The following is a 23,470-nucleotide window of genomic DNA, read 5'->3' on the forward strand; positions in this document are numbered from 1 at the left end:
ATAATTTTGGAGCTCTCACGGCAAATGCTCTATCTCCTTTTGTTTTAAATCTAGTTCTTGGAACATCCAGCAGCTTCTTAACAGACGACCTCAGACATCTCCCTGCTTCATAAGGTCTCAGGAGCTCAGTTAAATATATAGGTGCCAGACCATTTAATGCTTTGTATGTCAACAATAAAATCTTAAACTCAACCCTTGAATAAACAGGTAACCAATGTAAAGACGCTAAAACAGGTGTAATATGTTGAGATCTCTTTGTTCGTGTCAGTAATCTGGCTGCAGCATTTTGCACCAATTGTAAACGAGATAAAGTGCGATTGTTCAAAGACGAAAACAAAACATTACAATAATCAAGGCGGGAGGATATAAAAGCATGAATAAGCTTCTCTGTATCATTAAAATGTAAAAACTGCCTCACCTTGGAAATGTTTCTTAACTGATAAAAACAGGACTGAATCAGCTTCTTAACATGAATTTCAAAATTTAGATTAGAATCAAAATAAACACCCAAATTTCTAACTACCTGCTTAATATTTGGAAAAACCCCATTTAGAGCAAGCTCAATCTGATTTTTCCTTAAGCCCTGACCAATTATCACAACTTCAGTTTTATCTGTATTTAACTGCAGAAAATGTAAGGCCATCCAATTTCTTATGTCAGTTAAGCAAGCTTGGAGGACATCCAGACTATTTAGATCCTTAGAACTCAATGAAAAGTATAACTGTAGGTCATCTGCATAACAATGAAAATTTATATTATGTTTCCTGATTACTGCACCTAATGGCAGCATGTAAATTGAGAATAAGATTGGTCCTAAAAGTGAACCCTGCGGAACTCCACATATAAGTTCAGAGCGTTGGGAAACTTCCTCTCCTACTGACACTACAAATGTCCTGTTTGACAAATAAGATACAAACCAATCCAATGCCCTCCCCGAAACCCCGACCCATGTTTTTAATGTTCTAATTAAAATGGAATGATCCACTGTATCAAAAGCTGCTGTCAAATCTAATAGAACTAAAACTGAACATTCACCAGCATCCTCTGCCATCAATAAATCATTAGTAACTCGTAAAAGTGCAGTTTCGGCACTGTGACCTGCTCTAAAACCTGACTGGAATTTCTCAAAAATATTATTTTCATTTACAACCTTCAATAATTGATTGGCTACTGCCTTTTCTAATACTTTTGAAATAAAAGGTAGTTTTGAGATGGGTCTATAATTATTTACAACTGCAGGATCTAAGGAAGGCTTCTTCAGGAGCGGTTGTACTGTCGCCATCTTTAGATCCTCAGGAACACATCCAGAGACAAGAGAGCTATTCACTATAGACAGTACAATGGGACTTATAGTTCCAATCACTTCCTTGAACAGTCTAGCAGGAACCACATCATTAAGACAACTCGAAGGTTTCAAATGTTTCACAATCTCAGAAATATCTTGCTCGGATACAGGTGAAAAGGAATCCAACAATACCATTCTACGAGATAAATTATCCTCATTTTGAACCAAAGGCGGCGAAATTGAAGCCCTTATATTTGCGACCTTCTCCACAAAAAATTTCATAAAAGACCTACAGTCTATAGGACTCAAGGTAATGCTAGGCCGCGGGTTAGTCAGTTCATTTATTACATTAAATAAAAACTTGGAATTGTGACGGTTATTATCTATCAATTTAGAAAAATAATCAGATCTCGCAACTTTAACCGTCTTATTAAAAAGCAAGAGTGAAACCTTCCAGTGCTCAAAATTAACATGAAGTCTAGTTGATTTCCAAATTCGTTCAGCTTTCCTGCACTTTCTCTTTAATATACGAATATCATCATTTATCCATGGTACTTGATTTGCTAGAGACTTGGTTTTTATTTTAACTGGGGCCACTGAGTCTAATATTGAGGAACAAAGACTGTTAAAATCATTCAGCTGATCAACTGTAGTTGCATCATAAGCCCAGTCAACTGTTGAAGCATAAAAACTTGCTGAGAATCTATCAGCAACTTCTGGGTTTATAACACGAGATAAATAAGTACCGCTTGTCTTAATGTTGTTTCGTTCTACAGCCAATTGAATATCAAATATAATGTTTTTATGATCAGATATCACACTCTCTTCTATTAAAAAATTATTTGGTGCTAATCCAAAAGTAAAAACTAAATCTAATGTATGGCCATGGCTATGCGTAGAGCCTGACACATGTTGTTCTAAATTGAAATATTGAGTGATTTTTAAAAATTCATCAACTGCATAATCATTTGTATAGCTCTGCACCTCCAACTAGTGTCTAGAAAGTGTATTGTTTTCTTCTTGAAACACTGGGAAAGGCATGTCCTCAGTTTGGAGGTTTTTAACTCAGACCTCACTTTGTGGGGTTTGCGGGTGTGTGTGTGTGTGTGTGTGTGTGTGTGTGTGTGTGTGTGTGTGTGTGTGTGTGTGTGTGTGTGTGTGTACAAATAGTTTAGGGAGGGAGGAAGTGAATGAATGAAAGATGGAGGGAATTAATTAATTTACAAATAAATGAATTCAATGAATAAATAAATATCTTTATCCTGTGTGTTTTTTAAATGCAGACATCTATATTCTGTATGTTGTAGACAAGTATGCTGAAATAAGTAGAACATATCTTTAGAAAATGAAATATTTAATGTAAACAAACACGCACAATTATATATACATCTGTTTTTCCCAAATGGGGTCAAGCTAATCTGAACCATTTAGTTTAATTGCATTACATTTTTCCTTTTATTTAATTAATTGAATGTATGCCACATATTAACCTTGATATACTTTACCAAAAATGTATTTGTCAAATTAATCACTAGTAAAAAACTATTTCCTTCATTCAATTTTTAAAAGATGTGGAAATTTATTTTAAATGTACAAGACTACTATGAAGCTTTCAAACTTTCATAAGCAAGCTCTTGAGTCATGAAGCCTAAAGATCAGGAAGCTAATCTTTAAACACAAATTTTCTCCACATATCTTATGGAATAATCAGTATATATTATCAGTAAATCCTTTTTCTTTCCTGATTAGTTTAATAAAGGCATTGTTTTTGTTTTAGACTAGGTAAATAATAATGGAGCCTTGCATTCTTATAAAGTTCTTACTCTAACTTTTTTTGGTTTAAAATTTCAGCTTCCTTAATTCTTGTTTTTCCACCAGCAAATTACCTTAATTTCAAACCTAACTGCAAAGTATTTGCTAATGTCTTATAATTATGCAATAAAAAAATAACTATTTCCGGTACAGATCGGGTATTGTCAAACATGATAACTGCCGTAATTTTTTTCGACATGTCAGACAGGAAGTAGACGCATTTTCGCACATGCGCAGAACAAATCGTGTTTCCGGTACGAATCGAGTAGTGACAGGCGGCTTTAGAAGAACACATCTCCAAGCTCTTCCTGAACTTTCTCCTCCTCTCCTTTTCCTCTTCAGAAATGACCAGAGGCCATTGTGGTTTGGAGAATTTATAAGCGTCTTTTTTGATGCTTCTGCTTCGAAGACACGGAAAGCAGTGGTCTCCATGTTCAAAGCTAGCATCTCTCTAAGCTTCTCCCTCTGTTCCTGGTCTCTTTTGGAAAGGGTTGGAGACCATTTAAGCTTTCTCACCATTTTCAATGTTAATTAAACTGGTCAATATTTCACACTGTGTGGCCACAAAACTTTTATACTCAGGTGTGTGGGTGTTGCTCAGGTGCGCATGGGGCCAACAGAGAAGATTGCGCATGAAAATTGCAGTTTTTCTCTTCTCGCTTCACCACGACTGCCGCTTCCTCTCAGCAAAAGTTTGCTATTGTTTTAAAGCACAGCATTCCAACTTTGTGAATATTCATAGCAAATTCTAGATAACATGAATCTGAACCAATGAAATGTGATTTTTAAACTCATGCTTTATATAGTATATACAGTCAAAACAAAATTTATTCAGACACCTTCAACATTTTCTCACATTATCACAGTTTATTCGCTATAGTTTAGAAAATGGTAATAAAATATGTCAAGAACTCAGAGTTAAACTGTGTCAGAACAAATTCATCTGGATAATGTCAGATAACTTTGATTGAAAGGTATGTGGTGGATTACAATCAACCAATCACCAAGCAATTATTAATTTTGTTCAGTCTGTGGTGTAAAAGGTTGCATTAGCAATTTAAAAAAAAAAACACTTAAGCAAAACATGGTCAGGTCAAAGTGTAATTTCGGTCCCAAATTTTATAAATTTTACTGGTAGTCCACTGTATGAAGAATTTTTGGGTATAATATGTCACAGTTTACTTTATTTTGCTATCCTCACTTACATAAATTAACTAGTTTAAACGGTTTAAAATAACTTGTTTATAAACCGCAAGCTTTTCATTCAGATGAAAAGATTTCTTGAAGGTGGAAATACAGTTTTAGTTTTGTAGATGGAATATATCGATTGAATTGCTGAATTGTATATGCAAACTTGTAGACTGAATATTATTGTAAAGCAGAACGAATCTTGCAATTGAAGCAAGTTTTTTTTTCACACCTTCGATTTGAAAAGGCTTCAAAAAAGGGGTGTGGTCAACTGCGAAAAGGTGGGATGAGTATTGTGTGGAAAGGGAATGGTTTGCATAAATAGGGGAGTGTCATTAGGCGCATTAAAATAAGCTAATTTGCAAACCGGCAATGCACAGACACAGGTGATACCGACAGCAGCAGTTACAGCGGTTCTGAGACATGTTCTTGGTTCACACGTTGGCAATGTTTACAACAGAGAGATGAGATGAGGGATGAGTACAGCGAATGAGAGAGCTCTGAGATCATAAGTGGCGTGCAGCAGGACGAACAGACAGAGATCGCTCTGAATGTCATTCAGCTCTTCAGATCAGCATAGGCTAATTCAGTGAGAAATTAAAAGAAAGGTTATTCTGTATGACGAAATATTTTGCAAACATGTGATAATAAATCTATATTTGTCCAAATATGCACACTGTTTGGCAAGATGAACAACGCGTCGACGTGGTTATGCTTTCATGAGAGAACATGAACCACCCACGAACACAGTTCACACAAATACGCAAATACAGCTTCTGTGACGTTGCTCCGACTCATTTCAAACCGGAAGACAGAAATCGCTCTGAAAAATGCTAAAATAACTATTTTTCACATACAAATAACATTTATGAGTACCTTTAGTGTTTTTAATGATGTGGAGCCTATACATATCTGTTTACATCTCAAAAAAAGTGTTTTGAGGTTTCATGACCCGTTAACTTGTATTGACAGCTTTACAAACTTAGGATCTGAATTTTTAATGCTAGTTATGCCACCATTAACTTGTATATTTTTTGGCTTAGGAATGCAAACATCCAGGGTCTGGTGAGGGCCTTAGCAGTGGTAAGCCGACAGCTGAAACCTGGCCCTGGTTTGTTCTGATGGATGAGATGTTGGGTCAGAGGCCTTCCATTTCCCCCCCTGTTCTCATTGCTTCACTGCCTGATGACGAACCACGGCCAGGTTGTAGTTCTGTTGAGTTTAACAAGGAAGCAGAACAGGAGGAGGAGGCAGGGATAGAGCAGTCAGCGCGGCCAAGAAAGAGAAAAGCCAAATCAGACCCTCTTCTTGAGCTACTGAAAGAAGACATGGCACGCCAGAAGGAGTGGGAAGAAAGGAGAGAGTCAGAAGAGAGAGCAAGGAGTGATAGGCTCTTTAATTTAATTGAAAAATTAATCGATAAAATGTAACAAATGAAAAACATTTACAATACTATTAACTACTTACAAATGTTACACATATTAAAAAGCTAATTCTATTGAAAACATATGAGAAAAATGTATAAAAGAATCAATTCTAAATGTCTAAACACATTCATTCATTAATGAATAAATACATTTTGTTACACATTTACATAAATAAAAGACAACAAAGTAAAAAAGATGGCTTGTGTTGTCTGAATTCTCATGCTGACTTCCTAGTAAGCCTAAGAAGAAAAAGAAAAGTATACTGGGTTAAGGACCTTAAAATTCCATGAAAAAGTTAAACTTAATTTTAACCCTTTAAGCCCTGAGGGCATTTTAAGAGTTGTTTTTTTGTGACATACACAAAAGTAAAGACTCATATCTCCAAACCTAGGATTATGTGAATTTATAAGTAATGTGCCATTTTCTATACGATTTAGGTATGTTTTTACGAAAGCTTCATATTTCTTTTTAGTTGGCACTTGTGGAGTTGTCGTAACTCTGAGGAAAATCTCATGATCGACGCAATGGATTATGTTGTAGCACTTAAAGGGTAACTTCAGTGATTTAGCATTAAGCTTTGTATCAGTAGAAACCCTGTAGTATATTTGAATTATGGTACTTTCCCCCCTCATATCCCCCTGAGACGAGAGAATTATGCATTTTATTTCTGGAAAAATTCCTCCGATGACGCAAATATCGTCATTTTGCGTCATCTGAGGATTTTTTGGCCAGAGGCTAAAAACTACAGCCAGTAGAGGGAGCTGTTCCGCATGTTATCAACCCGCCCACAGGGCTATAAATGTGCTCGCGGCTCGACCTCGGGCATTCATAACGGAGCGGTGCAGAGCAAAGTGAGTGTTTCTTACCTTTTCAATTAATTCCTGAGAGTTTAGCTTCCATATGTGTTCATAAAACACGCCAGACGGGCTGAGAATGACAGCCACGCTTACCTCAGCTACTACTTCCCTCTCGTGCTGAATGAAATCGGACTCCTGCTGTGTTTGTCCTGTGACTTTCGTTCGGCTCACTCACACTTTATTGAAAAGACACGTTCAGTTTTTAATTGTAGTGTTTATTCTCTAACTGAACGAAATTATTGTATTATTATGAAGATAAAAACGACAGTGGGGGTGGTTTAGGGAGTGGCCTCGTAGGGCAGCGAAGCAAGTGCATTCTGGGAGTTGTCTTTCATCCACATGAGACAAATATACATTTTCTGTCTTTTTTCAGTCTAGAAGGCACCAAATTCAAAAATAATTTCACATTTCTACTACATAAATGACACCAGTTTAAATACACATTCATCTTCCCAGCGCTGAAGTGACCCTTTAAGAGTTGATCAAAATGAGAAGATGCATTAAAAAGCTGAGTTTCTAAATGATACCTATGTTGTGTTATTCCATTCAGAAGTTGCTTAGTAATTTAATTATGAATTTTGCAGATGGCGTGTACAGCTGGCGATACACTTCGGGTTGAAAGGGTTAAACAGTCTCATATTCATTTGTAGCCTGTTATTAAAGTGTGTTCCACTTACTTGTTTTTTTTTAATTAGGGTGAATTATGTAGTCATGGTCCTGATCGACATCCTGTAAGGCAGACACTTGGTTGCACAATCTCAAATGCCATGCTGCACCAGATACTGCCTCCCCTGGATTGCATGGCTCCACATCATCTTCCTCTTCCTCTTGGCTTTCATCTGGTGGTATAACGTCGCCAACACCAAGGCAGATGTTATGCAGCACGGTGCGCTATTACCTGTATACACAACTATGTAAATTATTTGATCTGACATTGAAGTTGTGTAAGTAAAAGTAAAATATAGAAAAATAGTGCAACCTTTGGTGCAAAAGTTGGATGCACTTCAAGTGCCTGAAGGAAGATGGCTCTAAATCACGTCTTCATCATTCCAAAGGCACGCTCAATTGAGCGGCCTTTGGAAGGATGTGCATTGAAGCGCCGGGTGGACGGTGATGCTGGATTCTTAAAGGTTTTTTTTAACATTAATATGAGTTCCCCTAGCCTGAATATTGTCCCCAAGTGGATAGAAATGTTGATCGGTGTAAACTTTGTTAGCAATCGCTCCGTCTCTGGTACATTAGTGATGTCCGGTTCGCAAACGAATCATTCTTTTGAACCGGTTCTTTTTAGTGAACCGAATCAGTTCACCAAATCGGTCTGAATCGTTCTAAAGGGTTCGCGTCTCGAGTCAGCGCTGATCCATAATTTACTAAAGTTACTAACTTTCTGACATGAGTGACAGCCCCTCAGACTAGAAATAAACTAATAACCTGAAGTATATTCTAGTAACTACAACAGTTCACTGAACTGAGACGTGCTGAGAGCTGATGTGAAGTGAACTCCGGTCCATCCATCTCTCTGGCAGCAGCTCGTGCCTGCTCGTACGTCGTAGACCTCGTTAAACCACGCCCCCTCCACTCATTTCAAATGCAAAGATGTCAGCCAATCACAACAGTGGGCGTTTTTACTGAAGTCTCACAGCAGACACGCCTCTTGAAACAGGGCATTCAGCCACAGGGCAAACAGCAGTATAGAAAAATCCCTTTTATTTCTAAATTATGACATTTTATGATGTAAAAATCATACTAACAATATAAGTACACCTCAGGAAACATTATAAAATAATAGAAAAATGCCATGCCATGGGACCTTTAAACGGGGTCATAATTGTGATTGGCTTCTCTGTGCAGGGGTATCCACCATCACCGAGGAGGGAAAAGCCCTGCGGTGGATACTTTGCCTGTTTGTAAATGGGGCTGTTCTTAAGTACTCGTGAGTCGTGGACACTCCCGGGAGACCCAACAAAAATGTCTAAAAATGCCCCATGATGGTCGCATATGCCTTGAAGCAAGATTGAGGCAAACAGCTTTCTGTTTTTGTAACACTGTCCATCAGGACCAGCTGGTGGTTTTATTCTGACATGGCATCCATCAATAGCTTCAACAGCTTTACCAAATGCCTACAACTTACTTGAAATGTCCTCTGGTAAAAACGGATAAACTTTGTTCTTCTTAATATCCTCCTCCTTTGTACGTATGGCACAGCAGAAATTAATGAAATGAGACACAGCTAGTGTGCATCGATCTACACTTCGAATTCTGACCGGAAATAGCAGACCATCCGGGCATCCGGGAGACCAAGGTTTCCCCTGAAATCGTATTACTTTAATTAAAAATGTATTTTTTTTTTTAAACATTACTGATTGTCACAGGATTAGTTTGACATTATGATTCTCCTTATCAAACATAGAAAATGCTAATAAACTATTGTCTTTCTCATCAGACTCCACCAACAATGAATTATACACAGCTAAATAAAAAAACAATTTAAAACCTATAAAGAACATTTGTGGAACAGTTCCTGGGGAATGGGTATTTATAATGTGTTTAATGTGAACTGTTTGTGTCACTTGCAACATATTTAAACAGTTTTAAACATATATTATGTTAGTTTGTTCTATTTGCTCACCAAAGCCCTGTAAATGAAGAATAAATGTAACTCCATCAGCTGTGCCAGCGAAATGTTTGATTACTTTGTTAGCAAGTTAGTGTTTTGAAAGAGTGAGATTTTTTTTCTAAGACAAAACTGTAATGTTTATACCAGATATCACAGTATTAAAATGCATGACATGTGATAAAAAAAAACAATAATATAAAAAGGGTTCATAAATTACACATCAGTATTAAAAGAAGGCAGTATGTTATTTCCTAATATTAAAATGTGGATGGATGGATGGATAGAAGATAAATAAAACACGCACACTTTTATTTTGGTTTGGTGTGTATGACGTCATAAGGCTGCGCCACGCGCCTGCGCTTGCTGTGGTTCGGCTGCAGAAAGGTTTGTGTTTTGGCTGAAGAAATTTTTGTGTTTTATAGCGTTTCGAGTGTTTAGGTCGATACAAAAGAACTGTTTTATAGCTTTACGAAATCTATTGAATGAGTTATATATCACTGAATGTTACGTTGTTATGCTTGACATTTAACGAACCGTTAGCATGTGAGTAAAGCGCAGTAGTGACACAAGCGGAGCTTTTGGAAACTCAAATCCATCCGCGAATCACCGCGTCTACGAACACAAACGTGCAATGAAAACTGTTAAGGGAATGTTTTAATGAAAGTGCAGTTTATTAATCTACATATCAAACACTATAATCATAGTGATAGTAATTATGTGTCTGTGTGTTCTTTTGTTCATGTAGTTCTATTTTGAGTTTTTTTATGGCTTTTTGGATAATGTTTAAGTCCGTGAACTCTAACTCTTAACTACTGAATTAGAGCTGATTGAGACGCACTCAGAGATTTAGTGTGGATTTATTTTTCTTCCTGTTAATTTATTCTTATCTTAAACATGACAGACGTGAACCAACGTGTCCAAACAAAGAAAAGAGAAACTCCTGGTGAAGCAACGAAATCCAAGTGTATAAAGATGGCGTTTATAAAAGAGGAGAGTGAAGACATGAAGATTGAAGTGAAGATTGAAGAAAGTGTGATTGAAGTGAAGATTGATGAAAGTCATGAAGAAACTGATAAAGAATCTGACGAAGATACTGAAGAACAAACAGGTTGGTTTCATTCTCAAAGATGAGCATTTGATCTTTATTAAAATGTCCATCTCTACAGAAATCACTGCTATTTTTGGAAAAGGTGTCCTAATTAAAATGGTTCTATTTGACATGGAGTGGGTCCCTAATGCCGAGTTCACACTCGCCGATTTTGACTGGCTGAGAGGTTTTGCGTAATTGACCTATCGGTAAACCCCGCCCCCCTAAGTTACTGTTGCTAACTCAGACAAACAAACGGAGTTGCTATATCTTACAGTGACAGCTGTCAGTGTGAAAACCTTATCCCAAGATGTTTTTGGACACAGAATGTAGCGTATATCCCGTCCGAATGATGGCCAAACTTTACTGATGGTTTATCAAGTTTATCATGTCCTTTTTCACTCCAAAAATCATCGTAAGAGCTGAACAAACAAAGCATAAGAAGTGCGCACTAACGTCTCATTCACAAACTCTCTCTCTCCGTTGCATTAACATTAACATACACTGCAATTACACAAAAACACTCATAAAACTAACAGTAAACAAAAATATACACAGACCGTATGCCTTTTCGAGGGTGCGGTTAATAACTGGTAACTTTGCAAAACAACTCTGATAAACTGCATGCAAACTCTTCCTTTCACTATCCGTAGCCTATAAAACCCATCAAAATAGAGTCCTCCTAAGTAGGACAGATAATGTAGACCTTAAACATATCTAAAATTAAATTAATTTACATATAACCAGTTTAATATTGAGAGGCACTGAAATGTAGACCTTCGTGTTTTTGACCTACAGTGTTAAATGACGTGAGAACAGTTAGTTATTTCGGTTTGTATGTTAGCAGGGACTTTAATCGTAACTTAACAAGAGTATGACAAACAGAAATTCCTCTCAGGATACCTGGAATCAGTGTTACAGTTCCCCAGGCACGATATTTTAGCATCAAACCGATGAGGGCTTCGGATTTTCCAATGTTTCTCTATGGCGCCGACACCTAAAGATGTCCGAGTTCCGGTCCCAGCGCAACTGATACTCAACTGCTATTGGCTCATCTGCGTTCGAGGGGAGGGGCTTACCGATAGGTCAATTGCAGACAAATGGCCGAAATCATAGGCTAATAAGTGCTCGTGCATGTGAGTGACAATCACGCAGTGTGAATGATCGAAGACGCGATCAGAGAGACTAGCCGATGAGACGCTGACGCCTGTGAGATATTTGGCATGTTAAATATCTGGACCTGTCTGGGATTCAAAATCCTGCTGTGTGAAATGTGTTCTGACTGGAAATGACATCGGCGATGACCTACAGCCAATGAGAGAGCAAGATACAGGGCAGCTGGAGGTTCAGGGAGGAGTTATAGACCAGAATATCAATATATATTTAATATATATTAAACATATTTAATATATATATTTACAATTATATCAAACAGAAACAAAGCACAAAAATTTCCTTGACCAGCCGCAATAGCAGCACATTGCAAATTAATTTATTTACCACACAATACTTGCTCCCTACGTCTCCAACCATTTTCTCCGCCATAATCTTTTTGTGTAATCTTGCGTTGTTTTCTTCTCACGTGTGTCTGTTTGTGAAATGTAGTTTGCAGACTGGACAGAGCTGTCAGGGATTCTTCCTCTTGTACAGTCATGCAGTGTGAAACCTCCTGTCGCTGATCCTTCGTGCAGTGACTGAATGCTGGCCCAGATAGTCATGCAGTGTGAAAAGAGCAGTGATCCGACGAGTTTGAAAATCCTGCAGTCTGAACTCGGCATTAGTGGACAGACATGTTGAGTTCACAGGACCAGACAAACACTAATTCTGCCTTTAAACCAAATTATATGAGTGGAGTGGAGCGGCAACAATTTCCCCTCCATGCTCTAAGCATTCAATAATCACTCCGCTCCAGTTTTACCATTTCTCGCTCCTTGCTCACTTATAACAGAAACACTGCTCCCTGATGGAATTTGCGGTGAAAGTATTTAAGTATGCTTTGAAATATCACAAGTTCTGTTCAGAATATATGTTAAATTAAAAAATACATAAACAATACTAGGAGAATAGTTTCAACCTGGTTTATTGGAACACCAGTGTGCATTAAAAAAAAAATTTCTACGACATGCAATAGACTACGGCAAGCTTGGCTATAAGCATTAAAAAGTTAAATATCATTTCTGCTTTTTGGTGCTACAGAAGTTTTGTAGCACAGGCCACACAATTGAAGCACATGTATAAATGTCTGAAATGCTATAAAATACAGAGTATTTAAGAATAAATATAATAATCATTATTATATTCTACAGAAAATGATAAATCATTAGAAATGTATTTAAAAAAAAAATTAAACAGATTAAAAAATCTGTGACTCCTAATGTCTTAATTTTTGTCATCGACTGAGAAAAAGTGTAAGTACTGTACACTACTCTACACCACAAATCTATTACTGTACAGAATATTATAAAATATAATTTCTGCCTCACTTTTGTGATCTGACGTATTTCACAACACAGAATAAGTTATTTCAAACACTCAATTTAGTGCTGGGCGGTATGACCAAAAATGTATATCACGGTATTTTTCTAAATAATATCGGTTTCACGGTATATGACGGTATTTTTTTCCCCTATGCATGACAAGGTGTTAATCACATTTTCTTCTGATTAAAGAGGAAATACTGAAGGAGATTGACTAGAATACCCTGTTTTACTGTCATGACGAGTGAATATTGTAGAAAAATTCCACACTAGAGTTAATAGGTCTACAGGTTTACAAAATGATGCTGTGGAGAGACAACAACCAATAAAACACAGACCTGCAACACGCTCAGAGTCATACTTACAGACACCTGAATATTAAAAGTTGAGTTGAGGGCACCTTAAGCATTTTAAAAATCGAACCCTATATAACAACAAACTGCCAAAACGAAGAGAAACGCGGATATTAGCAATACATTTAAGAGCACTCTCTGAACGAATGACACACGTCAGTTTAACACAGAAAGAATAAAGCAGTTACTTTTTGGCTCATTCTTCTTTGAATTCTCAGTTTATTTATTAACTTACATCATTGTCTTTTGAATAATCCATCGTGTCAGCGCGTTGGTGATCAGACATACGGTATCAGTGTAATCAGTGCACATTTCATTTTAAAAAGACGTGATGAAATATGCGAGCATACACGCTTCTGGTTCATGTCTAGAGCACTAGAGTTTATGAAATATGTCCATAAAGAAATGTAAACGCGCTCGCTCCGGTCTATATCAGTGCTATATGACCCATGTGGTGAGCGTTGTTAAACTCATCGCAGCGCTCCGTGCAGAAACCGCTCTCTCTCGCGCGCCGCGTGTAGTTTGAATTCTAAACTATAAAGGGCTGATTCCGACACCGCTCCCATAACCTCAAATATAGCATTATTTGGAGGGCACAGCGCTTTTTAGTGGTGTCTGAAACCTTAGTGGACGTTATTGAGTGCACTCATTCTATCCCATTGCACCGCAATAACGAGTGTACAGCCGATGTACACACAACGGTTGTCCGACTTCACGCACGTTTTCATTCACTCCTTCAAATAAAGTGATAACGTATGGAATAGTGAATGAGAGTATAGGATACAGCCATAGGCTGTGCTGTAATGCGATCTCAACTGTGCTCTGACTGCTCTTACTACAGTGCAGAGCAGTGGGTCCCCAGGACTGGAGTTGAGAACCACTGTGATAGAATACACAATATCTATGGAAGAGGCAATAATGATCCTTTGCATTATAATAATCCTTTTTCATATCAAATACACATTGTGTAAGTAGCTTTTTAAAGGGGTCATAGAATGGTACATGCACTTTTACAAGTTGATTATACGGAAATGTGTGTTGGCAGTGCCTGTACACAACCATCCTATAATGATAAAAATACATCCAGTGTTTTTTTTTTAATCTCCTTATATATTTTCCCCTGTCTCAAATCGAGCCGTCTGATCGTGTGACGTTACACGGTGTACGCCCCTCCTAAGATTGTTGATTGACAGCAGCGTTTCAACACAGTCATCAGTCCGCCATTGTTGATACTCTGGAGCAGAATGGCGTCTAAGCGATTGTGGTGTTGTGTTCTTGGGTGTAATAACAAACACAGCAGTCATTTTGATGTTCCTAAATCCGAACCGCTGAAGACCCAGTGGCTGCTGAGTTTTGTTTTAGAAGGGAATATCCCCCCCGATCAACGTCAATGTTTGCGCGAATCATTTCTCAGCAGACTGCTTTATAAACGAGCGTCAGTATAAAGCAGGTTTTGCTAATAAGCTGCTCTTGAAAAAAGGATCGTGTTCCTGCTGCACCTCAGGAAGATGTGAGTGTAACGTTTTATTAACCTTTACATTAATCTTTGCAAATCGCTTGCACGCTTCACGACCAATGAAGCTAAAGTTTACAGGGTAAGTTACATTACGGCATGCTTTCTGTGTATGACGTTTTCAATATAATTCATAATCCCACGTTTATAATGAACAACGCGTTATGTTTGTTATTACAAACTGTGTACTCGGGTGATAAAGTTAACGTTGTAACACTACACTAAGCTTACTTTTGTACATGGTTTATAACGGTGTCTGTTACTGATTAAGAAGTAATGTAAAAAAAAAATCTTATAACATAACATCAATCTGTCAATGAACTAACATATACATCAGTAAACACATAGCAACTACACTACTCTGCCAGTACAAAGATAGATCAACGTGACATGACGTTAACCAACCATTCAGAAACGTCCTGTTCGAACTTCGATGGGTTCGTCATCTGTTCCTGGTCCGACTCCGGTTCAAAATGATAATGTTGCTCAGATGTGTCTTCAGAGACTCCCGTTGCCATTATTTCTCGAAAATATACCCTCAAATGTTGTCAAGGTTGTCGGGTCGAACCGAACGCACCACAGAGCAGAGGGGGCGGGGTGAGCAAAGCTCATTATCATTTAAAGTCACATACACTGAAATTACTTGCTGAAAACTGAGCTGGTTTTGACCAGGTAAAATGAGTGTTTTCTTACAATACTAATGAGAATTTTTAATTAAAGTATATTACAAACTTTTCATTTAGACACTAAAGAATCATATTAACTTGTACAAAAATGTCATTCTATGACCCCTTTAAAGTTTTCTCTATTCTTTTCCCAGTTCACTGGTCACTTACTTTCATGTATTTCAGGAGAAGTGGATGAATTCACGTGCTGTAAATCCAATAGATCCCATTCTCTGAACTGCGGCATAAACTGAAATGGCGGTGTGCATTTAGCTCAACTAACGCAATCTATTTAAACAAAACACATCCACTTGCTCATATTTGACAGTCGGAATATCAGATATTTCATGCTATAGTTAACAAATATGTGAATATTTTTAATATAAATGGAAAATAAAAGCAGATCATCAGTCATACAGCACTGTTGTGACTCGCCACCACGGAAACAAAGTGATACGTTCTAAATAACGGTCGCTTTGCTGGGGGGTCATCCAGAAGATTTTAAACTTGTGTGAGAGTTAAATTCTCACTACTTTGACTTGATTTAGCATCATAGCATAGGGGTTGAACAACCTCAGATTTAAATCTAGTTATGTGATTAAAGTTGAACTGACATTGACTAATGGCTGATGTTATAAAAAAAAACACAAGATGGGAACTCTTGCTAAAATTTGTGAACAACCGTTGATGATGGCTTCAGAAGCCTGAACCTTGTGCACTGCTGAAGCATGTCATAGTGCCGCCCATAAAGGTATTACTCCTACATAACAGCTTATTTTGATCTATTCTTTTGTTTATGTCGTTATATATTTCTTACAGATTTCACACAGTAAAATTATATTTATATGAATCCATTAGTAAGAGAGCCATTGTGTGTCTGAATTAATCCTACCTGTCTGTGCGTCTCTAGTGACAGTGAAGCTGTGGGTTTTAGTTCTTTCAAAAACAGAACGATATGCTTATAAATGTTGTTTCTTAAGCTATTTTATTGATAAATCACAGAACATTGTTGACCGTAAGTTTCTACAAAACTAAATGTTTCTGTGTGTGCACTTTGTATGCATTATACAATGGTGCATGAACAGTGATTTACTTACCTCTACAATAAACTGTTTAAAAGGTGCATTCACCCAATCAATGTGTATCCAGATGGTATAAACAAACATATCTTGTGGAGCACTCTCAGGGCCCTATCTTGCACCCAGCGCAATTGACTTTGTACACCGACGCATGTGTCATTCCTATTTTGCACCCGCGCAAAGCGCGCTTTTCCCTCCACAGAAGCACGTCGCTAAACTAGTGAATGAACTTGCGCTACCTGGGCGGTTCAGCGCAAAAAAGGAGGCGTGTTCCGGTGCAAACAATCCCTGGTGCTATTTTGCTGTTCCATTAAACAATTGCGCCACTGACCAGAAAAAACCTAGTCTAAAGTCAGTTGCGCGTTGTTCATTATGCTATTTTAAGGGCGCATGCTTGACCATAATGTATAGGGTACACAACGCGCATACACTTTGCTCATGTAACCTACACAGATGCAACAGTTATTTTTGCAAATCATAAATTGTTACACTAAAAAAATATTAACACATGAGATGACGGAAATCATTGTGGTGTGCCACGAAGATGTGAAAAAATAGGCATAAATCTAGCTTACAAATGATTCAGGCTAATTGTAATAATTAAGGATAAGACCTGTTTGCCCAATAGTGGCAAGACATATATGTATATAAGGACATCTGACAAATTGGTTTGTCCGTCAAGAACCAGGAAAAAAAATCGACTGAAAAACTGAACAAACTGAAAGACTGAAAAAAAAAAGACTGTGAAATCACCTTTACCATAATGTACAACATTACAACTTCACTTCTCTGTCTTTCACTGCTCTTACAAGCACATCAGTCTCCTCGGCTGTGAACCGCTCCTGGCGTGCGCCTGGTAAATACGCCATAATAATAGCAATCCATAATGGAACTTGCGCACCTGCTTTTAAAGGGAATGTTGGATGACGCTCGGATTGGTTTATTCACGTTACGCCAAAACCACACCTATGAATAATGAAGCTACTTCAGACCAACCCATTTTAGATTTGCGCCGGGCGCAAGAGCCATTTATCCCGCCGGGAAAATAGCAACAGCGCCGAGACCCGCCCACAAAGTTACTTGCGCTTCGCGCTTTGACACTTGCGTTTCAGATCGTTAAAATAGGGCCCTCAGAGTATATACTTCTTTGTAATTTTGTGCCATTAAAACTGGGCTTAAACTTGTATTTATCTGTTTTCCCCTTAGACCTGATGCCGCTAAAAGAAGATATTCAAGAACTGAATGATGTAAAGGAAGAGGAACTTGATTTCATAACTGGGGATAGTGATCCTAGCTGCTCGCAGACTGAAAAGACGGGGGGTAGATGTGATTTCACCTGTTTTCAGTGTGGAAAGAGTTTCAAACAAAGTGAAAACCTTAAAGCTCACATGAGAATTCACGATGGAGAGAGTCCTTACACCTGCGAACAGTGTGGAGCAGGTTTCAAAGGAAAAGGAAACCTTAAAGTCCACATGAGGATTCACACTGGAGAGAAGCCTTACATCTGCTCTCATTGTGAAAAGAGTTTTACACATCAAGGAACGCTTAATGACCACCAAAGAATTCACACTGGAGAAATGCCTTTCATATGTGAATGTTGTGGAAAGAGTTTCAGACGTAAAATGAACCTTAATGTTCACATGAGGCTTCACTCAAAAGACAACTGCTTTAAATGTCATCAGTGTGGAATGAGTTTCACAGACAGCGATCAACTTAAGGATCATGTATTAACTCACACTGGAGAGAAGCGTTTCATGTGCCCTCACTGTGGAAGGACTTGCTCAAGCAAATCAAACCTTGAGATTCATGTGAGACTTCACACTGGAGAGAAGCCATTCTCCTGCCAACAGTGTGGAAAAGGTTTCAATGAAAAAGGAACCCTTAAAATCCACATGAGGCTTCACACTGGAGAGAAACCTTTCATGTGTCTTCAGTGTGATATGAGTTTCACATATCAAAGAGACCTGAATCGTCATTTGCAAGTTCATTCTGGAAATAGCAGTGTTAAGATTGGTCTTCCATTTCCAGAGCGTGTCAGAAACAAAAGGCCCTTTCTGAATCTCAGCTCTGGAGGCGTCCTAAATCTTCAGCGAACATACACACTTAAAGACAGTGACGATGGCGATTCGCAAATCCCCCATTGACCTCGCAGTGATTTGAGAAGCAACCCAGCTAATATACGACCAGTGGGCCGTGATAGACCACCGGGGGCAAAGTTGACGGACACTGCCCGCGGTTCACCAGCTTTTTTTCTAGCGGACTATTTATTTACTTTTGTTTTATAAAAAATATGAAATCAACTATCACAAACTATGCATCACTTGAAAGCTAAAACACTCAAGATTCATTTTCTGAACATGTGTTTGCAATAAATACACCAGAGAGGAAAGGGTTAAATGAAACGCAGTACTAATCTTTAATCTCCTATGGTTCAGATCAGATTGGATGAAGCCAAAAAACAGCTGCATACATGTCAGTGTAAGGGTCCACTCTTCAAAATGCATCCCACTTTTCAATCCAAAACAACAACAAAAAATAGGGGAAAAAAAGAGCGTTTTGAGTAATCAATCATGGACGTAGTTACCAATCAAAAGTCATCTTGTGCAATTTTAAGTAAACAGCATTGGTGAATACTACTAGTGCTGACGTTTCAATTCACACCCGTGCTCTTATGCCAGTTTACGCACACACCTTAGTGAAGCTCGCAGACTGTATGACCGACAGTTCTTATCAACTAAATTAGTTTTTTACACTAGTTGATAAATAGTTGCTTTAGTTTTCCAGTAACTGTATATCCATTATAATTAATAGTTTATTGCAGATTTATTTGAATGAAAAACTACTCTTTACAATTCCAAATGTTCTGAAATAAATGGCCTTTTTGAAAGGACGCCTAGATTTTTCTTGACATAAGCTCAAAAATGTAGCTTCTGTAAGCTTTTATCATCAAATTTGAATCAAAAAATGATCAGACATTCAGTTTTATATTTAAGTTATTTTCAGGCCTTTAACATTAAAGTCTCATCCATTTTCCCTAAGTGAATTTCATTTTTTTTTTATTTTTAAAAAGCATTCACTTACATGTATATTTTACCTTGTTTTACTCTGTTCCCATGAGTTATTATGACTCTTGGGTAACAACATTTCAAGTGTCTAGTTTAAAATAAGACCAGATTTATGAAAATAGACCATAGGGTTTAAGAGCTGCAGATATTTTTATTTGGGTATTTTTCAGAAAATTCTCAAATATAGGGGCGCAGGTTAAGAGGTTAATGTGGGGACACATTTCATGTGAGAGCAACTTTTTTTTGCATTTATTTTTGGCCATATGAGATCTAATACTCTATTTGTCGCATTCCTGTTTAGCATAAAACTAAAGAATATTCAGTAAATCCTATACTGTATTCTAAAATGATCTGATATTAACTTTTGCATGGATTTTATTGAAAAGGCTCATGTAACCAGAAGTGTTTCTTGCCTCATGGGTTTACATTATCTTGACAAGCAAAGCAATTCAACATTACATTAAATAAAATATTTGGGCAACAGATTACCACAAATGTTTTATGTTTATTGAACACAATATAGTCATTGACTGATTTGAGTTCGGTGTAAGCACTGAAAATATTCAGGTACCATCGTAGAAGTTTTGTGCGTCTGTGAACATCATGGCAACGTAGCTACAACACAAAGTACTTCACACGGGAAACACTTAACGTAATGTGCAAATGCGTGTAACAAAAGGGGGTCGCACACCAGACGAAAAGCCAGGGTTGCCAACTTTTAAGATCAGGTTGAAGTGAGATTTCCCTTCCCCGAGGGGGGTGGGGGGGTAATGGGAGGGGCTGACGGTATACTACGGTATATCAATTTCAGTATCAATTCATAGCCTACTGTACATGTAAGGAAATAAGGAAATGTACATTATTAACATTTTAAAGACATTTAAAGAAATCTAGTGTTTCATCATATCTAAATATTTTTTAAATGCAAAACTGCAATACTTTTTTAAACAACTAGATTAAATACATGTATGTTGATTAAAGAGCCATAAAGGCACCAGTGGGTAATGGCATTACAAATGGAAATTATTATTTTTCGAGCCACAAAATGACTCTAATTTGCCTCTATGAATAATAATTCTCTAATTTAACCTTATTACTATACTAATTAAGTGGTCATTAATTGACAATAATTATTGCACAAATAGTATTTAGTACCAAAAGATCTCCTCAAAATATTCAATAAATATTATTGAACTAAAATATAGAACATTTATTTAATTGAAAAATAGTTAAGGTGTATGGTCACATTTGACCATCAATGAGTATGAGTGTGTAGCCTGACGTCGTCATACTCAATTCTAGTCAGAAAATGAGTCTGATACTGCTCCATTGGGCTGTGATTATGGGGCGTGTTTCAACCGAACCAGGAAAGACCTCAATTGGATAGACCTACAACCAATCAGAGCAACGGAGCGACGCATAACGTTAGTTGTCAAATGTCAACAGAACTGAACTGCACTGTGTTGCCAAGTCCACGGGTTGAAGCGACCCCAATTATGTGATATACAGACCCAGGAATGCGATTTTTACCTGCCAGCCCTGCCAAAATAACACATATTTTACCCCCCAAATGCCTTTTTTTCCCCGGAGAACACCCCAGGAAAGCTATTGGGCTTGTTTTTGGCTAGTTTTGAGGAACGTTAGCAATTGGGCGGTTTTGTTGTAAAAACTTGGCAACCCTGTTCCTGCACGCACGCTGGAATAAGTTACGTTAGAAGAAAAAGATTGAAAAAGAGTGTAAACGATCTTTGCCGGTGTTGTAAAAAAAGAATTTAAGGATACACAGAGTACTTACCAACACGATCATCATTTCTGAGAGAATTAGTAAAGGTGAATGCATATACAACAAGTTCTCCGTTTAGGATTAGAACAAATTGAACCCAAGCGCTCTTTGATGACGTGGATGATTACGTTACTGTTGATCATCTGTCCATCATCGTCTAAAGCCCGCCCTGACAATTTCATTGGTCCGAACAGTTTCTGTGCAGGAACAGGAATACCTGAGGGCTAAATACAATAAAAAACATTAACATTATGTTAACATTGTTGCATCTCCATTACTCTCCATTATAAAACGATCCTGTATGGTTGATGTAATAATCAATGCACACTATGCTGTACTGTTTACCAAAACTTGCTGCAAACACCTGTAAAGTGGAGCTGTTGTGTATCAAGCCATTCAAATGCATTGACACAGCGCTAGAAGTATTAGAGCTCCGTGAAACTCGTGACTGCGCGCGCCATCGGGAGATGAGAGAGCATGTCGCAACTCCGTTTTTCAACGCCTCTGGCGTTAACTGTTATGCCATATTAGCGTCAAAACGCTATTTATTGTTTGAATTTCGCATTAAAACTTAAAAAATGTAAAAGCTTAGACATTGTTTAATATCAAAAGCAGGTTTGGCAATTTGGCGTGAGATTAAGTTGGGCAGCGTGAGAGCGTGAGACTGAGCCTGAAAGCGTGAGGATCACGCCAAATGCGTGAGAGTTGGCAACCCTGGAAAAGCACAGCGTCACGACAACTCACTGTATCGCACACCGGACGCACATTTTAAAGAAATAACATGTAAGACAAATCCATATTTCATCTCTGGAAGCTGGGCTAAATGAGCAATCACAGTCACCACTCAATGTACAATGTACACCAAATACAAACTTTAGAATATATAAAGGAAGAAACTGAAAGATTCTGGAATCTACCGCCACTTCAATATATATATATATATATATATATATATCCTACTTAAATTCATAATCAAAGCCTCAATCAATATTCATCCTCCTATATAATTATTATGATTTTAATGACCCATGGACCCATGATCTTTTCTTCCTTTATATTTTCTAAAGTTTGTATTTGGGCTCTCAGTGGTGACTGTGGGTCTGTCCTAGTGATGTGTGATGTTTCGCCAAAACACTTGATTTCAGAACATGTTGTCGTGTGTTTGGATTTTGGAGGCATCACACACCTCCAACTCGACAGGAATGCAGTAACAGGGATTGCTCATTTAGCCCGGCTTCAAGAGATTAAATATGGATTTGTCTTTTTATTTTATTTCATTTTATATTTCCTTTTACTGAAACCCTAAAGAATTGTATAAATACAATTGTACTATTGTCTGTACCTCTTGCTAAGAGAAAAGCACATGTTATGAGCATGTTTTGGTGAAGTGTTTAGTTGATAGTTAAGACTCTCCAACCTTGGGAGGGCTGTGATTCTTGGGAGCTTTTGTGTGTGTGCGTTGCATGATCTGTGCAGGCCCAATATTGAAGATGGACATTTTCTGCACACGACACCAGACCTGAAGATGCCTTTCTGCAACCTCCGAGGTCAACTATGATCTAATTCTAGTGATGGGGCGACAACTAGTCTACCTAGTTTAGTGATATGCTCTGCTATCTATCCTTGTGTGGAAATTTACAGTGACTGTGCATTTTCTCTGAGCCAATCAGAATCATTCCACATGGCAATAATGACGTGGTTAGACCTTGAAAACAGTATAACTGTTCAGAAATTGTATGTACGATAGACGGAGGCGGGTAGAGGGAGCGCGGCCTACGAACTCCTTGTGAGACTTGAAGCTGGCTTCTGCTGATGAAACTGCAAACTATTCTTCAGTAAATTTTTCTTTAATTAATTACACTCCTGACTCTTGGTCTTCATTTTTCACTACTGGTCCTGGGTCCTAAGCTGTTACCCCAACAAAACAATCATTGGTCCTCTTGATTTCAGCAAAATCATAACTGGAAAGAATCATAATAATTATATTGCAGGATGAATATTGATTGAGGCTTTGATTATGAATTTAAGTAGGATATATATATATATATATATATTCCAGAATCTTTCAGAATGAAACTTTTGTGTAACAAATAAGAAAAATAATACTTCTCTCTAAATAATTTTATATGACAATCCATATGTTTTTATTCAATGTACAGTTTTTTTCCCACAGTGGATGCATAAGAGGTTCATATTTCATATTAAATACATAGACTTAAAGAAATTGATATTACAGATAAAAAGCACATAATTTCATAATTT

The 23,470-nt window shown here is 37.6% G+C and overlaps 1 protein-coding gene across 1 annotated transcript; it reads left to right on the plus strand.

The window, feature by feature from the left end:
- The first annotated feature begins 9,539 nt into the window (after positions 1–9,539).
- On the plus strand, positions 9,540–19,917 carry LOC307126670 (uncharacterized protein). Its single transcript, XM_079817312.1, has 3 exons — positions 9,540–9,570; positions 10,088–10,294; positions 17,567–19,917. Exons 2-3 carry the CDS (start codon positions 10,159–10,161, stop codon positions 18,502–18,504), a joined length of 1,074 nt encoding a protein of 357 aa, XP_079673438.1. The 5' UTR covers positions 9,540–9,570; positions 10,088–10,158; the 3' UTR covers positions 18,505–19,917.
- Positions 19,918–23,470: the final 3,553 nt, after the last annotated feature.

Source organism: Gobio gobio (assembly GCF_949357685.1).
Source record: "Gobio gobio genome assembly, chromosome: 5".
NCBI lineage: Eukaryota > Metazoa > Chordata > Actinopteri > Cypriniformes > Gobionidae > Gobio > Gobio gobio.